Source organism: Vombatus ursinus, unplaced genomic scaffold, assembly GCF_900497805.2.
Source record: "Vombatus ursinus unplaced genomic scaffold, bare-nosed wombat genome assembly UNPS02014790.1, whole genome shotgun sequence".
NCBI lineage: Eukaryota > Metazoa > Chordata > Mammalia > Diprotodontia > Vombatidae > Vombatus > Vombatus ursinus.
In genome coordinates, this window is record NW_020954568.1 from 835728 (window position 1) to 852401 (window position 16674).

The 16674-nt window shown below is 54.9% G+C and overlaps 1 protein-coding gene across 1 annotated transcript in view; it reads left to right on the forward strand.

Annotated features, from left to right (window-relative positions):
* Positions 1-16674, forward strand: part of KCNQ1 (potassium voltage-gated channel subfamily Q member 1) — a 361243-nt gene that overhangs the window by 115141 nt on the left and 229428 nt on the right. The window contains exons 7-10 of the mRNA XM_027868695.1: positions 5280-5390; positions 5519-5614; positions 9736-9858; positions 11625-11769. Of these exons, the coding sequence (XP_027724496.1) occupies positions 5280-5390; positions 5519-5614; positions 9736-9858; positions 11625-11769 (475 nt within the window). The remainder of the gene's footprint in view (positions 1-5279; positions 5391-5518; positions 5615-9735; positions 9859-11624; positions 11770-16674) is intronic.

The following is a 16674-nucleotide window of genomic DNA, read 5'->3' on the forward strand; positions in this document are numbered from 1 at the left end:
ATGGATGGATGGATGAATGGATGGATGGATGGATAAATGAAAGGATGGATGGATGGATGGATGGATGGATGGATGGATGGATGGATGCATGAATGGATATGGATGGATGGATGGATGAATGAATGGATGGATGGATGGGTGGATGGATGGATGGATGAATACTGCATGGATTTGGCTGGCATCAGCCTTTCCTTGCTTGTCCCCATAGGACAAAATGAAGAGCATAGGGAGGGAGGGAGTTTCAGAGAGCTAGTTTAGCTGGCCACAAATAAGATTCCCTAATGAGCCACACTGCACACCGGGGTTGGCACTGGCTACTCCAGAGGTAGCTAGTTCCCCTTCCCGCTGAGGCTGGATGACCTCTTGTTGGGAACTTTGTGAGGGAATCCTTGGTCAGAGGCTGGTTGGACCAGGTGGTGGCTCCTGCCAGCTCTGAGGTCTGGGGGTCCTTGGTTCTCTGCCTCCCCCTCCTCATCTGGAGAACAATAGACATTCACTTTTTAAAGGGGAGGAAGGTCCCAGAGGGAGGCTCCCCAATTCCAGCTGCAGACACCCCTCTTCTTATGCACATGGGGCCCCTCAGTGGGCCTGGGCCCACCCCAGTCCAAGGCCCTGGCTCCCTGATGGCTGTGGGTACAGGGAGTGGTCGGGGCAGGGCCCGGGCGACCAGACCATTGAGACGATTCACTTTCCCATGATTTGGGTCTCTGAGTCTTGGCCAGGCTCGGCCTCTGGGAACTTTCCAGCCCTGCCTTGGCCCAAAGGCTTGTCCGGAGCACACATTGCAAAGACTGCAGGGCTGCTCCCTGGGGGGCTAAAGGAACGCCTCACTCGTTCCCAGAAATTTTCCTCTTTGGGCCCAGCCCTGACCATAACGTGGCAGTTGGTTGGGTTTTTGTTTGCTGACCCAATCTTAGCCAAGTCCTAGTGTGCTGATGTGGACCCCAGTTCCCCAGCCCTGTTCACCCCACCTTTAACTCTGCCCCTGGCCCACCGACCCATAGGCCCAACGTTTCCCTCGCCCATCCACGGACAGTGTCCTGTCCTCTCCTGTCCCTTTGGCTCTCCCAGGAGCTTATGGATGATGAGACAATTTCCCCATTAGTGTGTCCAGCTCCTTGGGAGGTGGCTTCCTAAGCAGTGAGCCGGCTGGATTCATCTGATGTGAAGACCCTCTGTTGGGGGTGTCCAGAGGGGTTCCTATGCTGTCAGGTGAGGGCGAGGTGACTGCTGAGGCCCCTTCTGCCTCAGAGTCTGTGACATTTCTGTGGTGAGAGGGCATCTCAAGGCAATGCTGTGGCCCCTGCCTGGGGGTCTGAGGTGCCCGAGGCTCATTGCTGGGGATGCTGGAGTGGGATCCTCTGTTCTTTCTAGAGCTACGTTCTGGGAGTTGGGGGATCTCAGCAGGAAGGCACATCTGAGAGGGTGAAGGAACGTTTCCCCCAATCATCCAGGATCTCGGATTGCAGCTGGGAGAGGCTTTTGAGGGCAGGGAGTTCAGCCTCCTAATGCTAAATGGTAAAGAAACCCAGACAAGGGAAATGATGATTCTGAGATAGTAGGAAGTGTCAGGGGCAAAGTCAGGATTTGAACCAGGGACCTCTGATCCAGCCTTGTGGAAAGCATGGCTTGCTGTGCCCACACAGTCTGTGTGCTGGCAGGATTCGGAGGGCGAGGCTCGGTGACTCGGGGCAGAGGGGATCCTGCCACAGCCCCCCTCCCTTTCCATCGCGTCAGGCTGTTCCTCACTAGGCCCCTCCAAAGGTTGGCTGTGAGGAATGGGGGGGGCGGGTCTCGACCATTAGATCAGAAGCTTCTCCGGGGCAGGGACAGTCTTTTGCCTCGTTGTATCCCAGGCTCTTGGCACAATGCCTGGCCCATAGTAAGCACTTCATTGCCTGGCTGTCAGGGACCCTGGGGTTTGGAGGGTTAGGAGGCCATGCTGCTTCCATAATTCTAGCTGTCCCCAGAGGCCCTGGTCAGGGATGTCTGAGATGAGGGGCCCCTGCTCAGGGACAGCTCCTGCCCGAGGACACTGGAAGGATTCCTTGGTCCAAAACAATGTTCCCCGCTCACCTCTGGACTTGCCTTGGTGGCAGTGGGGGACTTCTTTTTGCGGAAAGGGAAGGGGCTGCTTGCATCTCCTGTTCCCTGAAGATTTCCAAAGCCCCTGGTTGTAGGATCAGCCTTAGAGAGCCTCTCTGTGGTGCGTGTGGGGAGCCATCCAGTGGACACAAGAGGGGTCTGGGGGGGCGTTCTCACCTCCGCTAGGCTGTGACTTCCCTGAGAGCAGAGTCACCAGCCACCCCCTCATCTTTGCGGCCACAGACCCCGTCCCTTTTCAGTGGGAGTGAACACCTCGCACCCTGGGCGCATGCTTGCATCCTTCTCAAGGGGGAGTCCTTGGTCCTGGCACCTGGGCCCTCTGGGCATCTTTTCATCCCCTTCGGGTCACTCCCAAACAACTGTAGTGGAAAACAGCTTGGACTGACCTTCAGGGCTCCCTAACTCCTCCAAAACATCGCTGGGTTGCCACCTTCCCCCAGGTGTCAGCTCTATCTGCGTCCATTCAAATGGTGTCCTAGGAATTTCCGGTTTTGACTTCCTTTTCTGCGTCGATATTCCTTCAGAGGGGAGGGGCTCCCTCACTTGTGTATTTATGCCCCCCCTATCTGTACACACCTGGCACATAGTAGGTGCTCAATGAATACTGATTTAATTGAACTGAATCCAATCTGGTCTAGCTTCCTTCCTTCCTTCGGGATGGCAGACAAGCTACATCTACTTTCTTTGAAGAAATGGTTTATACACGTACAATGAACCAAGCAGTAAACATTTATTAAGCACCGAATGTATGCCAGGTATTGGGGATATGCAAGTAAAGCAGTCCCTGCCCTCAGGCAGCCTACAGTCTACTTGAGGATGAAACACATTCCCAGACAAGTCAGTGACTGGCATGGAAGTACTGTTCAGGAAGGGTGACTGACTCCCCAGCCTTCAGGAGCTGCCCATTTCTGCAGCCCATAGTCCAGGGCTGTGTGACTTTAGGTAATCCCCTTTCTGGGCCTTGGTTTCCCCAAATATAAAGTGAAGAAGTTAAACTAGGTGATTACTAGGACACCTTGTAGCTCTAGACTCTTTCTGGGCCTCAGTTTACTCATCTGCAGAATGGGAAAGGAGCATAACCCTTGCCTGCCTCCCTCTGAGGGCTGCTGAGAGGGTGCCTTGAGACAAGGGACGGAAGGTGTTTTGTGGCTGTGAGGAGGAGGAGGAGGAAGAGGCTGGTACCTTCCTCAGCACACATCGGAGCCTCCCTGGGGCCCCCTCCTGCCTCCCCCACCCCACCTCACACTGAGGTGGCTCCACATTCAGCAGCTGAGGGCTCAGGACCCTTCCCCCGTGGCCTGCGCAGTCCTGGAGTCTCAGCCTGACCCGGGGCTGGGCGGCCTCCTGGCGACCCCCCTCCCCTTGCCTGCAGCTGCACAGAGAGCAGTATGATCTGGCGCATCCCAGAGGGTCCGACTTCCCAAAAGAAGGAGAAAAAGTTCAAAAGCAAAGCATTTTCTCAGGGAAAGGGAGGTGGCTCCTGGCCCCCCCTTCCTGATGGGGCGGCCGGAGTAGGGAGCTGAAGAAGGGGACCCAAGGGCTCTGCTCTCCTCGGGGTCGGCTGCTGCGGTCCCTGTCCCCCAAACCTCCCACCAGCAGGCTTTGATCTTCTGCTCCCAGGCCCCCGGCCCCCTTCTTTCTCTGTCCCTGCATGATGTCTGTGGAGGGGCCTTGCGAGGGATGGATTCAATGTTCCAGCTTTGTTTGAGCTGCCTGTGTGTGCCCTGGCTCTCCTTCCCTGCAGGGTGGACGTGCTGGCCCGCTCTGGACACGGCCATCTGGGCGAGGACGAGAGGCAGGCGGGGGTACCCTTTCCTTTGGGTCTAGAAGGGACAAAAGCAGGCACTTCTTAGGGGAGCCGGCATTTACTAGAATCCCTTCAAAGACTCTGCATTTAGTGTCCGTAGAGGGCTTTAGACGAAACATCCAGCTGGGGCTTCTGGCCTTTGCAGAGGCATGTGTCCTAGGCCTTAGCCAGACCCTGAGCTTGGTTTCATGCCCACCCATACCCACTGCACAGGAGAAACGGCAGTTTTATGGGGAGGCTGTGATATGGGGATCCATCAGAGGTCTGTGAGCCCAGGCATGCCCACACATCTCTGGGGCCTTGGGGAGCAAGGGGGACCTTTGTACCACATGGCATCAGCAGAGCCCCACGTGGACCCGTCTGCCTTCCAAAGTGAATGGTGTGTGGAGGTGGAGGCAAGGTAGCCTTGGGGTCTGGGTCAGCTAGGTTGGGAGGCCAGAGGAAGGCCTCTGGTCCTAACCGAGGAGAATCCCCCAATGTCCCAAGTAGAAGGACGTCATTCTATGAGCTGGTCCCCGGTCTCACCTTGGGCATTGTGGGTGAGGTTGGGACTACCTCGCGGTAGTGGTGAGCAGACGCACCAGAGCTGGGTTGGAGGCCGAGCATTGGCTTGTGCATTGCGGCCAGTGGTGTTAGACCCGAGGGCCACCGGGCAGTCTGTGATTGGATAGGAGATGTAAGTCCCTGGATGATGACAGGGGCTGGGCTTGTGTCTGTGTGTCCCCCACTGAGGAGAGCCCCTGGGGAACAGGGCACCTTTCAAACTGTGTTACTGCGCTGGCAAAGGCAGGAGCCCCAGGGTTGGACCAGGGGAGCCACCCCCGAGGATGCAGGGTGGGCCCAAGGACCCCGAGGGTTGCCTCGGCTGTCCTGAGGCGCTGGTCCTGGGTGATGCTAAGCAGGCTGTGTGGGAGAAAAGCAGCTGCCCTCACCCCTGGGCCTCAGGGGCAGCCCCCACACTTATCTTAACCTCCTGACCTCCCAACTCCCTCTGTAAACCTCAGACCTGAATAGCCCAGTGAGTGCTCAGGCCAAAAAGCCTTCCCCACGGAGGAGAGGGGCCTCTGACCTCCTCCTGGAAAAGAGGATGGAGTGAAGTCTCTGAGGGGTGGGGACCCCTGGCCTTCCAGCTCTGTGCAGGGAGCGGCTGAACCTCCATGTTCTCCCGGAATTTTCCATGGGCCTCTTATCTGGCCTTGGAGACATGAAGGGCTTACAGATCACACAGTTGAGGTGCCAGGCCCCCAGGTCCCTCCAGGACTCCAGAAGGAGGGTGCCCTCCCCACCTCCTCTCCTCCCTGGACAAAGAGCTCTCTGGGCCCCTCTGGGGCCGCTGCCTGACGCCTCCTCCTCTTCCTCACCACAGGTGACCGTCACTACCATTGGCTATGGAGACAAGGTGCCGCAGACTTGGATCGGGAAGACCATCGCCTCCTGTTTCTCGGTCTTTGCCATCTCGTTCTTCGCCCTCCCTGCGGTAGGTGCCGGCTGGCCTCAGGGTCGCTGCCCCCTTTCTGGGTGACTGTGGAGATCCCAGCACAAATGCGTCTGGCTCTTTGCAGGGGAGACCCCGGGCAGCCAAGGCTTCCTTCCTTCTCTCCTCAGGGCATTCTTGGTTCTGGCTTTGCCCTGAAGGTCCAGCAGAAACAGAGACAGAAGCATTTCAACCGCCAGATCCCAGCTGCGGCCTCCCTCATTCAGGTAAAGCGCCTTGGCCTCTTCTGGTCCAGGGGTCAGGAGGTTCTGCATCCTGGGGGCGTGGATGGCTCTGGAGGCAGCTGCTGTTGTCCAGCCAGCCCAAGGCTGGCCGTGGCCCCTGCCCCCCACACAAGGCATCCTCTCCGAGGTGGCTGGGGACGCCTCCCCTGCCCCAGGCTCCTCCGGAGCACGTCCACTCTGGGGAGGCTGAGGAAATGCCCCTGAGATCAGAGCTGCAGGACTAGACTTTAGCAGTGGAAGGGCCCTGAGCTGGGGAAGGAGAGGCAGAAACCACACGGTCCATCCCGCCCTCTCCCAAGCAGGACTCCTTGGTCCAACTGAGCGCATTTCAGCGAGCAGGAAGGGGCCTGGGGCGGGCGAGCAAGCGTTGCTGGGTCTTCTCACTCCAAATGAAGCCTCCCTCAGCCCAGACACCCCCACCTCCCGCCATTTTGGTATTTCTTTCAAGAGCCCTTGTGGATGGAGCGAGGCCGGTCAATCGACCCATCAAGGTGAAGGGCGAGGCAAAGATCTTCCCCAGGACCTTTCTTTTAGGTCAGCAGAGGTCAGGAGACTTCTTTCCTTGCCCTGCCAGCCCATCTCCAAAGTCCAGCATCTGCACTGATTGGGAAGAAAGCTCTTTGGATTCTGGGGGCCTTTTGGAATCTCCATTAGGGCTCTGGAGAGGAGCAGTGTAATTAGACTGGGAGAGGCGAGGCCCGGCTGGAGCCACGAGGGGTTGTTGCCTGAGTCTCCAGGAGGTCCCACCGAAGCCGCTGACCAGTCCATGTGTCCCCTGGGTGTGGGGTTCCCTGAATTCCTGGCTTCCCAGACTGATGCTGGGATTTTCACGTCGGCTAGACTCCTGGGGCCCAAGGACATCTATTCAGAACTCGGCCTCGAGCAGGCTCTGGTCTACTTGACCTCTCTGTCCCCTGCCCTGGAACCCTTTCCAGAGAACGGCCTGCAAGGCCTACGCGGAGAAGGACACTGTTGACAAAGGAAGGCCGTGGAGAGCAGAGGCCCAGCAAGAAGGAGAGTGTCGCCGAGCAAAGGCCCCAGCACCGTTCATCATCTCCCAGCTCTGACTCTGCCTTTCAGAGGCCCCAGCACCGTTCATCATCTCCCAGCTCTGACTCTCTGCCTTTCAGAGGCCCCAGCACCATTCATCATCTCCCAGCTCTGACTCTGCCTTTCAGAAGCCTATAAATTAAGGCCGTAAAGTCGGACCCGGCTCGCTCCCCGGGGGCTGGGTGGCCGTGGCCAGAGAGCACAATCCAGCCTCCCTCCCCTGGGGAAGACCTTGGCCAGGGCGGTGTGGACGCACGTTCATCCCTTTGAACTCCAGCGTTCTGAAGACAGATGAGGCCCAGGCGGTGGCGGCTGTGGCGGCAAGGTCAAGGTTATGGCGGGAGATGAAGCTGCAGATGTTGGTCATTCGAGGATGGGAGTTTGGGCTGAGGATGAAAGAAAACGGGAACCTGAGAGGGTCTCTACAGATGTGACTGGAGGCAGAACAGGCCCCTCCAGGGCACGGTGGAAACATACACACGTGTGTACGTGTGCACACATGCCACGTGCCGTGTATACATGCACACACAATACAACAGGCATGCAGGGGACGTAGATACGCCCACCTGTGTGCACAGACATATAATACAACGTACAGACACCATCCAGACACACATCCAGGCATGTGTGAATGCAGACACACACATATACATACGCTCATGCACATATACAATGTGCTGTGTATACATGCACACGCACAATACAACACAATACGCACTCATGAGACATACAGATGCATGGATGCATGTGGATGCATGTACAGAGAATGGCTAGGAATGTAGCTTTTAGGGTTAAGTGATGGAGGCACTGCTACTTTCCTGGGTGCCCCAGCTTCTATGAGCTGTGGATGAGAGGGAGGGCTGAGACAGTCCAGCCAATGTCCAGGGGAGGGAGGGAGGACTGTTGGAAGGTGAGTGGGTGGAGTAATGCCCCCATCTCACACCCCATGCCGCAGTCTGAGCTCAGGCTTTTAGGATGCAGACCCTGGGGCTGAGAGTGGGAGCTCAGGTCCCCCGAGGGCAAGGGCCTCAGGTAGCCCCTGGAGCAGCTTCCATGTCTCCTGAAAGGTGGGGAGGACTTTGGAAGACGGAAAGGGGAGCTGGAGGGCTCCCTCTGAGGTCCAGGCCTGGCTCTGGCCCTTCCCACCCAGAAGGAGTATAAGCGAGAAGCTTTGGGTGCAGAATCTGCTCGGCCTGTCCTCTGCTAGGGCAGGGCAGCCAGAAGGCCAGTGTCTGACGTGTGGCTGTGTCTCACAAGGAGACTTCCTCTGTCTTCGTTTCTCCAGCTCACAGGCAGAGCACAAGGGCTCTGGGGACAATTGATTTGTTGACTCCCAAAGCTGGGTTTGGATTGACGGGTGGGGGGAGAGGACTCTTGTTGTCTGAGGGTCTTGGGAGCCTCTGATTAGCAAGAACCAAAGGCCGGGCCGTCACCCGCGGGTAGCTGGGGTGGATTATTCTTGCGTAGAAGAAAGATACGGCGCTGAGGCTTGGCATTCTGGTCGCGTGTGGACGTGTCTGGCACTCAGCTAGGTCTCCTCATCTTTGCCCCCTGAACCTGTCTCTCTTCCCAACTTCCTCCTTCTGTAGAGGGTGTCAGTATTCTCCTGGTCCAGCCCCATTTTATGAAATGTCTGCTCTCTACCAGGCCCCAGGCTAGGTGCTGGGGATCCAGAGACCAAAGGGACATCTCCTGCCCTCTGGGGCACTTGCATTCTCTAGGGCAGGCAAGGATGCAGCAGACAAACACACAGAAAGATGTGTCAGTCTGAAGAGGTGACTAGGGGATCGTGGACGGTTCTCCATAGAAGGTGGCACGTGAACCAAGCCTTGAAGAAAGCCATACATTCTAAAAGGCAGAAGCTCTCCCAGGGTGGACATACGAGACTGGAGGTAGGGTTCAGGGAAGAGCTGGAGGCTGATGTGTCTAGAGCTTGCAGTGAGAGAAGGAGATTCAGAAGAAGTGAATGACCCAGCCAATGGACCAGTCTCTCCAACGTACATGGCGGGCATCCTGTGTGTTGGGCGTGTTGGGGACGTCAGGGACAGCTCTCCTCAGCTAGGCTTTAGACTCAGTGGCCTCAGAGAGCCCTTCCCCAGGTTGAGGGGGAATCTGGGTCAGAGTGATGCTCCCGCACCACGAGACAACATCCACCAATGTCCTTGGTCTCTTCTCCAGCACAGACATGGGTCAAAATGATGCCCAGATGCCATATAGGGCATCTCCCCCAAGAGCTCTCTGTTCCAAGAACATCAGGATGGTGTGTTTGTAACTGAAAAAAACCCCAAAGTCCAAAACAAACCCAAAAAACAAAACTGGAGGCAGCCCAAGTATCTAACAATGGAGGGATAGTCAAATAAATTGTGGTGCATTAATGTCATGGAATATTATAATGCAATTAAGACTAAGTGTGAGAAACATAAGGAAATCTGGTCCGACCTTTATGAAATAAAGCAAAATCACAACAACAACAACAACAAAAGCAGACAGAGGGCGACATGGTCGTGTTTCTTCCCCCGGCCCCGCCTGTGACCACATGAGAGGGAATGTGAATGAGACAGAGGGAAAAGACAAAAAGCTCTGATGGGAATGGACTCGGAGGTGGGGTTGAGAAGCTGGGGTGGTTTATGCGTTGAACTTAATTAAGTTCAATGTAAATAGTTACAAGGCAAGTTTCATTAGTTCCTTTGCTGTTTATTATTAAGTTTATAATGTCATTAAAAATCCTCTGCTGCTCCCAAATTGTCACCTTTACAACCATCCATCTGCCCATCTATCCTTCCATCAATCCATCTGTCTACCCTTCCATCCATTCATCCATCCATCCATCTGTTCTTCCTTTATCATTCTATCCATCCATTCACTCATCTATCCTTTCTTCATCTATCCTTCTATCCATCCATCCATCCATCCATCCATCCATATATTCTTATTTACTTCCTTCAACCATCTATCGATCCATATAGAAAAAGGAGAATCTGTATATATGTGCCTTGAAAATGAATTTCTGAAGATTCAGGATGAACATACTTCTCCTTTGTCAATGATTTCAGACGGCTTGGAGATGCTACGCAGCTGAGAACCCTGATTCTTCAACGTGGAAAATTTACATCCGAAAACCTGCCCGAAATTATCACCTGTTGTCACCCAGTCCCAAACCCAAGAAATCTGTCATGGTAATGACCCTGTTCACCTTTGATTCTGGTGGGGGCTACCTAGCTGGTGTTCTTTTCCAAAGTGGGTCAGTTCTGGTTTTTGTTCTAGGACATAGGTTCTGTTGGGGTGGGGGGGGTGCCTAAATGCATGTATATGCATGTGCATGTATGTGCACAGCTGGGTGTCTGTATTCAGTCCTGTTGAACACTTTTAGAAACATCAATGTGGAACTTGGAAATTTTTGCCCTACCCCTCCCCCTTGCCCACTCATGCAGAAATCAGCAGCTAATCAGCAAGCCTTTGTTGGGTGACTGCTGTATGCCTGCTGCTATATTTGATACAGGAGATATAAAGACAAAAGCAAAGCATTCCTGCCCCCAGGAGCTTATAACAGAGGAGACAACACATGTGTTATATGTATATGTTACATGCATGTATGTGTTGGTCATCTTTCATTTTTGAAGAGAACCAATGACGTCACAGGGTAGTAACTTGATTTGGTGTGAATTGGATTTAAATGAGACAGAGCTGCGCAAAGTCCTCAGCCTCACTTGATCTTCCTGAGTCACTGAAGTCCAGTGGCAGGACAAAAGTCAAGATGGCACACGTTTATATATTCATATGAATAGAGGAGAGAGAGAGGAGAGAGAGGGGAGAGGAGGGAAAAGGGGGGGAGAGAGAGGGGAGAGAAGGAAGGAGACAGAGAGAGGAGAGGAGAGGAAGAGAGAGAGACAGAGATAGAGAGAGATAGAAAGAAAGAAAAAGAAAAAAAGAAAGAAAGAAAGAAAGAAAGAAAGAAAGAAAGAAAGAAAGAAAGAAAGAAAGAAAGAAAGAAAGAAAGAAAGAAAGAAAGAAAGAAAGAAAGAAAGAACATATACAAAGTGCCCTCCAGAGAGAACAGAAAGGCTTCTTGCAGAAGGTGGGATCTCAGTCTTGAACAAGATGATGAGTGGCAGCCAGTGCCAAGGAGATGGAGAGTTGGGTGTGAGGAGCAGTGAGGAAGTGGCATTTCTGGGTGACAGTTTGTGGAGGAAAGTACAGTGTCAGAAGAAAGGTAGGAAGGGGCCACATTAGGAAGAGGTTTTAATGCCAGAGACTTTCTGGTTGATCCTGGGGTTCTTAGGGAGCTGCTGGAGTTCATGGAGTAGATGAGGGATGTGGCCAAGATGAGGGGCTTTAGAGAAATCCCACTCGAGGCTGTGTGGCAGGTGGATTGAGTGGGGGCAAGATGTTCAGGTCAGGGCGCCCACTTAAGGGGCTCTTGGAGGAATTGAGAAGGAAGGTGAAGAGGCCCTGGCCAAGAATGGTGTGGCCATGGATGTGGAGAGAAGGGGATGGATGGAAGAAATGGTGTGGGGAGTGAACCATCCAAATCTGACCACTGAGTCAGGAAGAGTAGGAAGTCAGGGATGATGCCGAGGTTGCCATGCTGGGAGGCTGGAAGGATGGCAGTGCTCTCCACCTTGATAGGGAAATTCAGAAAAGAGTACGGTTTAGGGGGAAGGTAATGAATTCTGTTTGGGGCATGATCAGTTTGAGGTGCCTCCAAGACGTTTCAGTTTGAGATATCCAGGAGGCAGCTGGTGAAGTGATGCCAGAGCTCAAGAGAGAAAGCGAGGCTCAGTATCCCAGAGTCTGTGAGTCATGGGAGCTGATGAGATCACAGAGAGTGAGATAGCATGGAGGGCAAAGAGAAGAGGGCTGAGAGTCAGCCTGGGGAGCGCCCATTGCCATGAGAGGAAGGTGGCTTGAGTCCATCTGGTCATCCGGGTCTCCTGTTTTTCAGGTAAAGAAGAAAAAATTCAAACTGGAGAAGGACAATGGGGTTGGCACTGGGGACAAAACGTTGACGGTGCCACATATCACGTATGACCACGTAACAGAGGAGAGAAAGTCAGAGCAGTTTTCCATCGATGGATATGAAAATTCTGGTAAGAAATTGATGGGAAGCCAGACTAAGAGGCTGGGAGGGCTGAATGCCAGTCTTTGCAAGGTTACCCTGGGGCAGTAGGATTGATGGCCTTGGCCATCAGAGCCAGGAGCCACAGCGGGGATGGAGGGGTCGTGGAGAAGCAGATTGAAGCTTGAAAAAGGGAAATCCTTCCTAGATGTGACAGCTGAGTATCTGTAGAATGGGCTTCCTTTGGACATGGCTCGTCCCAGTCGCTGAAGGTCTTCAGGCACAGACTGGATGGTCATCAGTCCCACATGCTGGCAAAGGGCGTCTTGCTCAGTGGCCGGTTGGATAGAGGCCTCTGGGGTGCACAGAAGGGGAGAGGTTTGTCTCTGTGAAAAAGGGGGGCACTTGTGTCCAGTTTCCCTGCCGTGTCAGCAGGTACCAAGGAGAGAAGGGATCTAGGTCTCTCATAGCCCAAGTCTCTGCAGACTTTCCCCTTTTCTTTGGAAAATCAGTCAGAGCCCCTGTTTCTCCCTCCACATCCTTCTCCTTCTCTGCTCTTCTCTCTCTCCCCTCCCCTCCTCTTCCCACCCTTTCCTCCTATTCCTCCTTTGAGCTGAGAAGTGGTTGGGATGGAGTGTCAGATCCCATTTGATTTTGCTTTATCTTTGGACCATTGGTCATATGAGCTCTGGGCTACAGTTCAGAATGCCAGTCACACTCACCCTGCTTCAAGGAAGCATGAACGTCGGTGAAAACCTGTGTTTGGGTACGAGGAAAATATTTACAACAGCCTGGTATGGTGGTGAGCAGCATTGTGCAAATGTTTGTGAAAACCTCCACATAGGGCAGCCTCCTTCCCACAAGAGTCACAGATCGACATGTTTTGAAAACATTGGGCCGTCTTAACAGCCCAAGCCCTAAACGTTTTGTGTGAGTCCCCACCGTTGAACATTGGCTTCCTTCTGGAGATCTTTGCTAATGAGACAATCATTCCTTTGGATTGGATATGTTTAAAGCCTTGGAGGGGCACAGCACCCTTGGCAGAATGAAGCTCTGAGGGATTAAACGGTGTGGGCTAGACCGGGTGTCTCACCTCCCCCCACCCAGCCTTCAGACTGAGCGCCTCCTCCGTCTCGAATGGGGCCTCCGGGTGGATGGGGACAGCGCGTCCTTATCAACTTTGTCTGAGGGTGGACTGGAGGCCCGCATGGGATTGACTTCAGAAGTGTTGGTGATGGGATAGTGCCCTGAGGGGCCGTCACTCCCCCCACCTCCTTCCCATGGCCTCTCCTTTTTCTTCTTTCCCTCCTCCTTATGTGGGCTTTTGAATCTCCTCTCCCCCCAGACTCTTCCTGGCCCAATGAGCCAGATAATGGGCTTGGACCGCAGAACAAAAGGGAGAATCTTGTCGCGGGCACCAGGCGCTTTTGTGTGCACGTGCAGCCCACGGCAGCCTAGGACCCCAGGGGACCCATCCGCACACATCTGCTCCCAATTACATTCTCAGGCTGAAGGCAGAGAGGCCGGAAGGCCTCGGACAAAGGACTGGCTCCCACGGGGCTTCATTGCCCCTTTCCTGCAGCTTACGTGGCCAGACAAATCCAATTTGTATTTTAGAGCCAAAACGTGGAGAAAACACTTGTTAACGGCCTCCAGGCATCGCCACCCATACCTGCCGCCTGCTCCTAGCCCCGCCGGACCTTGGGGGCTCCCCAAACGCACTCTCCCCAGGACCTGCAGGTTCACACACAGAGGACGATTGTCTGGACAAATGCCCCAAGCACCCCTGTTGGCATTCGTCAACTCCCCCATTCTCTCCATGCAAATGATAGTGTTTTGAAAATGCTAATTCGTAGAGGGTGGGCACAATGGAAGAGGCCTTCTGGGAGGGCAGCTCTCCATGTTTACCCAGGGAGAGAAAAATCCCCAGAGCTCTTGTTGAATGGGGAACAGGCTGAAATGACGTCTGTCCATTCACACCGTTAGGAGTTATTAAGTCGTTAGTGATGTTGATGGAATGTTAATGATGCTAGAAATACAGACCAGGCTGGGCGGCCTTTGTGACACTGGGCAAATTGTCACATCCCCATCGGGTTTCTCTAGCCAGAGTGGGGGCCCAGGGAACAGGAGAAGCCTTCATGCCCACGGCCTGTGCCTGGGTGCACTGCTCATGCCCACGGCATATTTGCCTTTCTTTGCATCCTGGGCCTGAGCACAGGGCCTGGTATATGGCGTTTAATAAAGGCTGATTGATTGACTGGCAAGCTCACCCTTGGGGCACAATAGAAGGCTTGTTCTAATCTTTGTAGCCCTTGATAGCACTCATGGACTTTGCCATGGGAGGCTGCCATCTTGATTTGAGGTTATGATATTAGGCTCAGGAAATACGGGTCCCCTTTGGAGAGGGGCGGCTGGCTTGGACTTCTTAGCTCATGGTCTTCTACAGCTGCTCCTGACAGAGCCGTAGGCAGGAGGAGATGGGACCTCGGGGGAGCACCTGGGGCGACCAGCCGGTGGAGTGCCAGCTCCCAACTGAGAGGACTCCTGGGAGCCAGCTGGTCAGGGTCCTCCCATGAGGCTCAGGGGCACTTAAAATAGCACATCTTCTCAGGCAGTCAATCAGAAACATTCGTGAAGCTCCTATATGGGCCAGGCACTGTGCTAAGTGCTTTTCTATCTTCTGAAAGGGCCTGAACTTGCTCTAACCTTCAGAAAGTCTCTGATTCTATGACCTTGAAGCCGAGATCTCAAGACTCTAGTCCCCTGTGCAACCACTAAGACACTTGACGGGCTTCACCCCACAGTGCCTCAGTTTCCTCATCCATCACGTGGGGTCAGAGGTCTCTGCCCTGTCACGTTGACTTCATGGCCCGTAGGGATGGTCAAATGTGGGGTGGGAAGGAACTATGACTTTGGAATCCCAGGCCAGTGTGGCTGTTCAGAAGGGGAAAGCTTCCTTTCCCCACACGCTCCCAGGCCTTCTAGGTCTGGGTGTTTGGGCACCATGGCCCCAGGGAGGAAGCCTGAATTAGGCTCACCAAAGCTCTGGCCCGGCCCCATTTGTGGAGCACTGGGCCCATCCTTGCTCCTCTCTGGGCCTGCACTACCCCGGCCTGTGTAGGCATAGGATTGAGCCAAGGAGCCCCGCTCCTTCCTGATAAGGCTCTGGAGGACCCAGGTGGTGAAGCTGCCCTTCCTTGGGTCCAGGCCCCTGAGCAGAGAGCAGGGCTCCCTCCGGTGTTCCCGGGGGGACAGAGGGACCCATCCCACCAGCCCTTGTGGTCCACATCGAGCCCGATAGGGAGCAGGGGGATGGCTGTGCTGGTGCCGGCCCCCATCGTCCTTGGGAAGCTGTCCAGCTCGCTCAGAAGTGCTCTTAACACAGACCACATGCCCCTCACTCCGGGAAGGGGGGCTTGTTTTCCGTGGGAGCCGGGCTTGTTGTTTAGACATTTTCCCTCAATGATTGGTAAATCTCTCCGGTGACAACCTGGCTTTGACTGTCATTCTCAAGTAAAGCCTGTCAGGATGAGCCTGACCGTGAGGCCAGAGCCCAAATGGAGACCATACCTCGGCTGGGCCCTGGGCCAGAAGGAGTGCCAGGGGACTTTTTTCCAGGCCGGCTTTCTCCCTCATTACGTCTGAGCGGAGGATGAAGGCCAGCCTCGTGGACGCACCGGCCGCAGAGCTGCCCCACTCGCCGGCTCCCAGACTGAGCCCAGGCCTGTCTTCATTCCTTGTGACATCGACAATTAGTCATTTTGACATCAAACCTTTCCTTGGCTCTGCTCAGCTTCCACTCTTGACTTAAAGACCCTTGGGCAGGGGTCACCAAGTCAGAGACTCCTTACAGGCCTCCATCCCGGCCCCCTCATTTGACAGAAACAGAAACTGAGGCTGGTCCCAACTGCATGGCTCGGCACTGGCCCCCGGGCCGGTGTTCAGCCCTTTCCCACCCCACCCCCCGGCGTTCCGTTTCCCACAGTCCCAGGGTCTCGGCTGCAGCCCACAGCGTGCTTCCATGCCTAAGTCCATTGCCCGGATTCTGAGAGGGCCTTCCTTGGGGAGGGAGAGCAAGGCTGTGTGCGTGGGAGTGGGGCCCGAGGCAGATGTGGGGCTTAGGGAGAGGGGCCCCCGGGGCCAGCATCTCGAGGCTGACGCATGTAACTCATTTCCCCATTAAGAGTTCTGAGAACATCTGGAGACATTTGGCAACCTCCTCCCTCACTAATCGCTTTGATGCTTGTGTGAGGTGGGAGACTGGACCGTGGTCTCCTTGGTGAGAAGACAGCAGAGGAGGCAGGGACTCAAATGAGGGCGGGCCCTTTGTTTGTTCGTCCTGGGATCCAGGGGCCCCCATCCGGGGGCTGCCTCTGGGGGCTGGCAGGGAGCAGCCTGGTGGTCTCAGGCACCGGGCCTCTCCGGAGGGAGGGAGGGAGGGTAGCTCTGGAGAACATGGGGTGCAGGGTGGGGGCCGGGGCCTTTCTGTACTTTTTGGGGTGTCTCAGTAGGTGAAGCTCTGCCTTCCCCGCTGACTGTTCCCTGGACCCTCTGCCCTCCGGCCAAGTCGGTCTGCTTACCCTCAGATCTGCCCTTTCTCCTCTAGTACCCGGCTCCCTCGGGGTCAGAAGAGCCGGCAGCCCTTGTCATACGCCCATGAAGAGTTTTGCCTGTGTGTGTCCCCACGCACGTGAGGGCACATGTGCACTCATCTGTGCATGCCTATGTGTGAATGGGCAAATGTGCACCTCCGTGGGTGTTTAGGCAAGGCCGCAAAGACACCTCACACCTCTTCCAGCCCCTCCCTTAGTTACTAGCTTCCCTCTCCACTCTGACCTTGCTCCCGATGTCCCACGTTCACCCACCCCAGGGCACAGTCCCTCGACGTCAGCCACTGTGGCTCCCTGGTCTCCCTGTATCCACCCCCGCCCCCTCC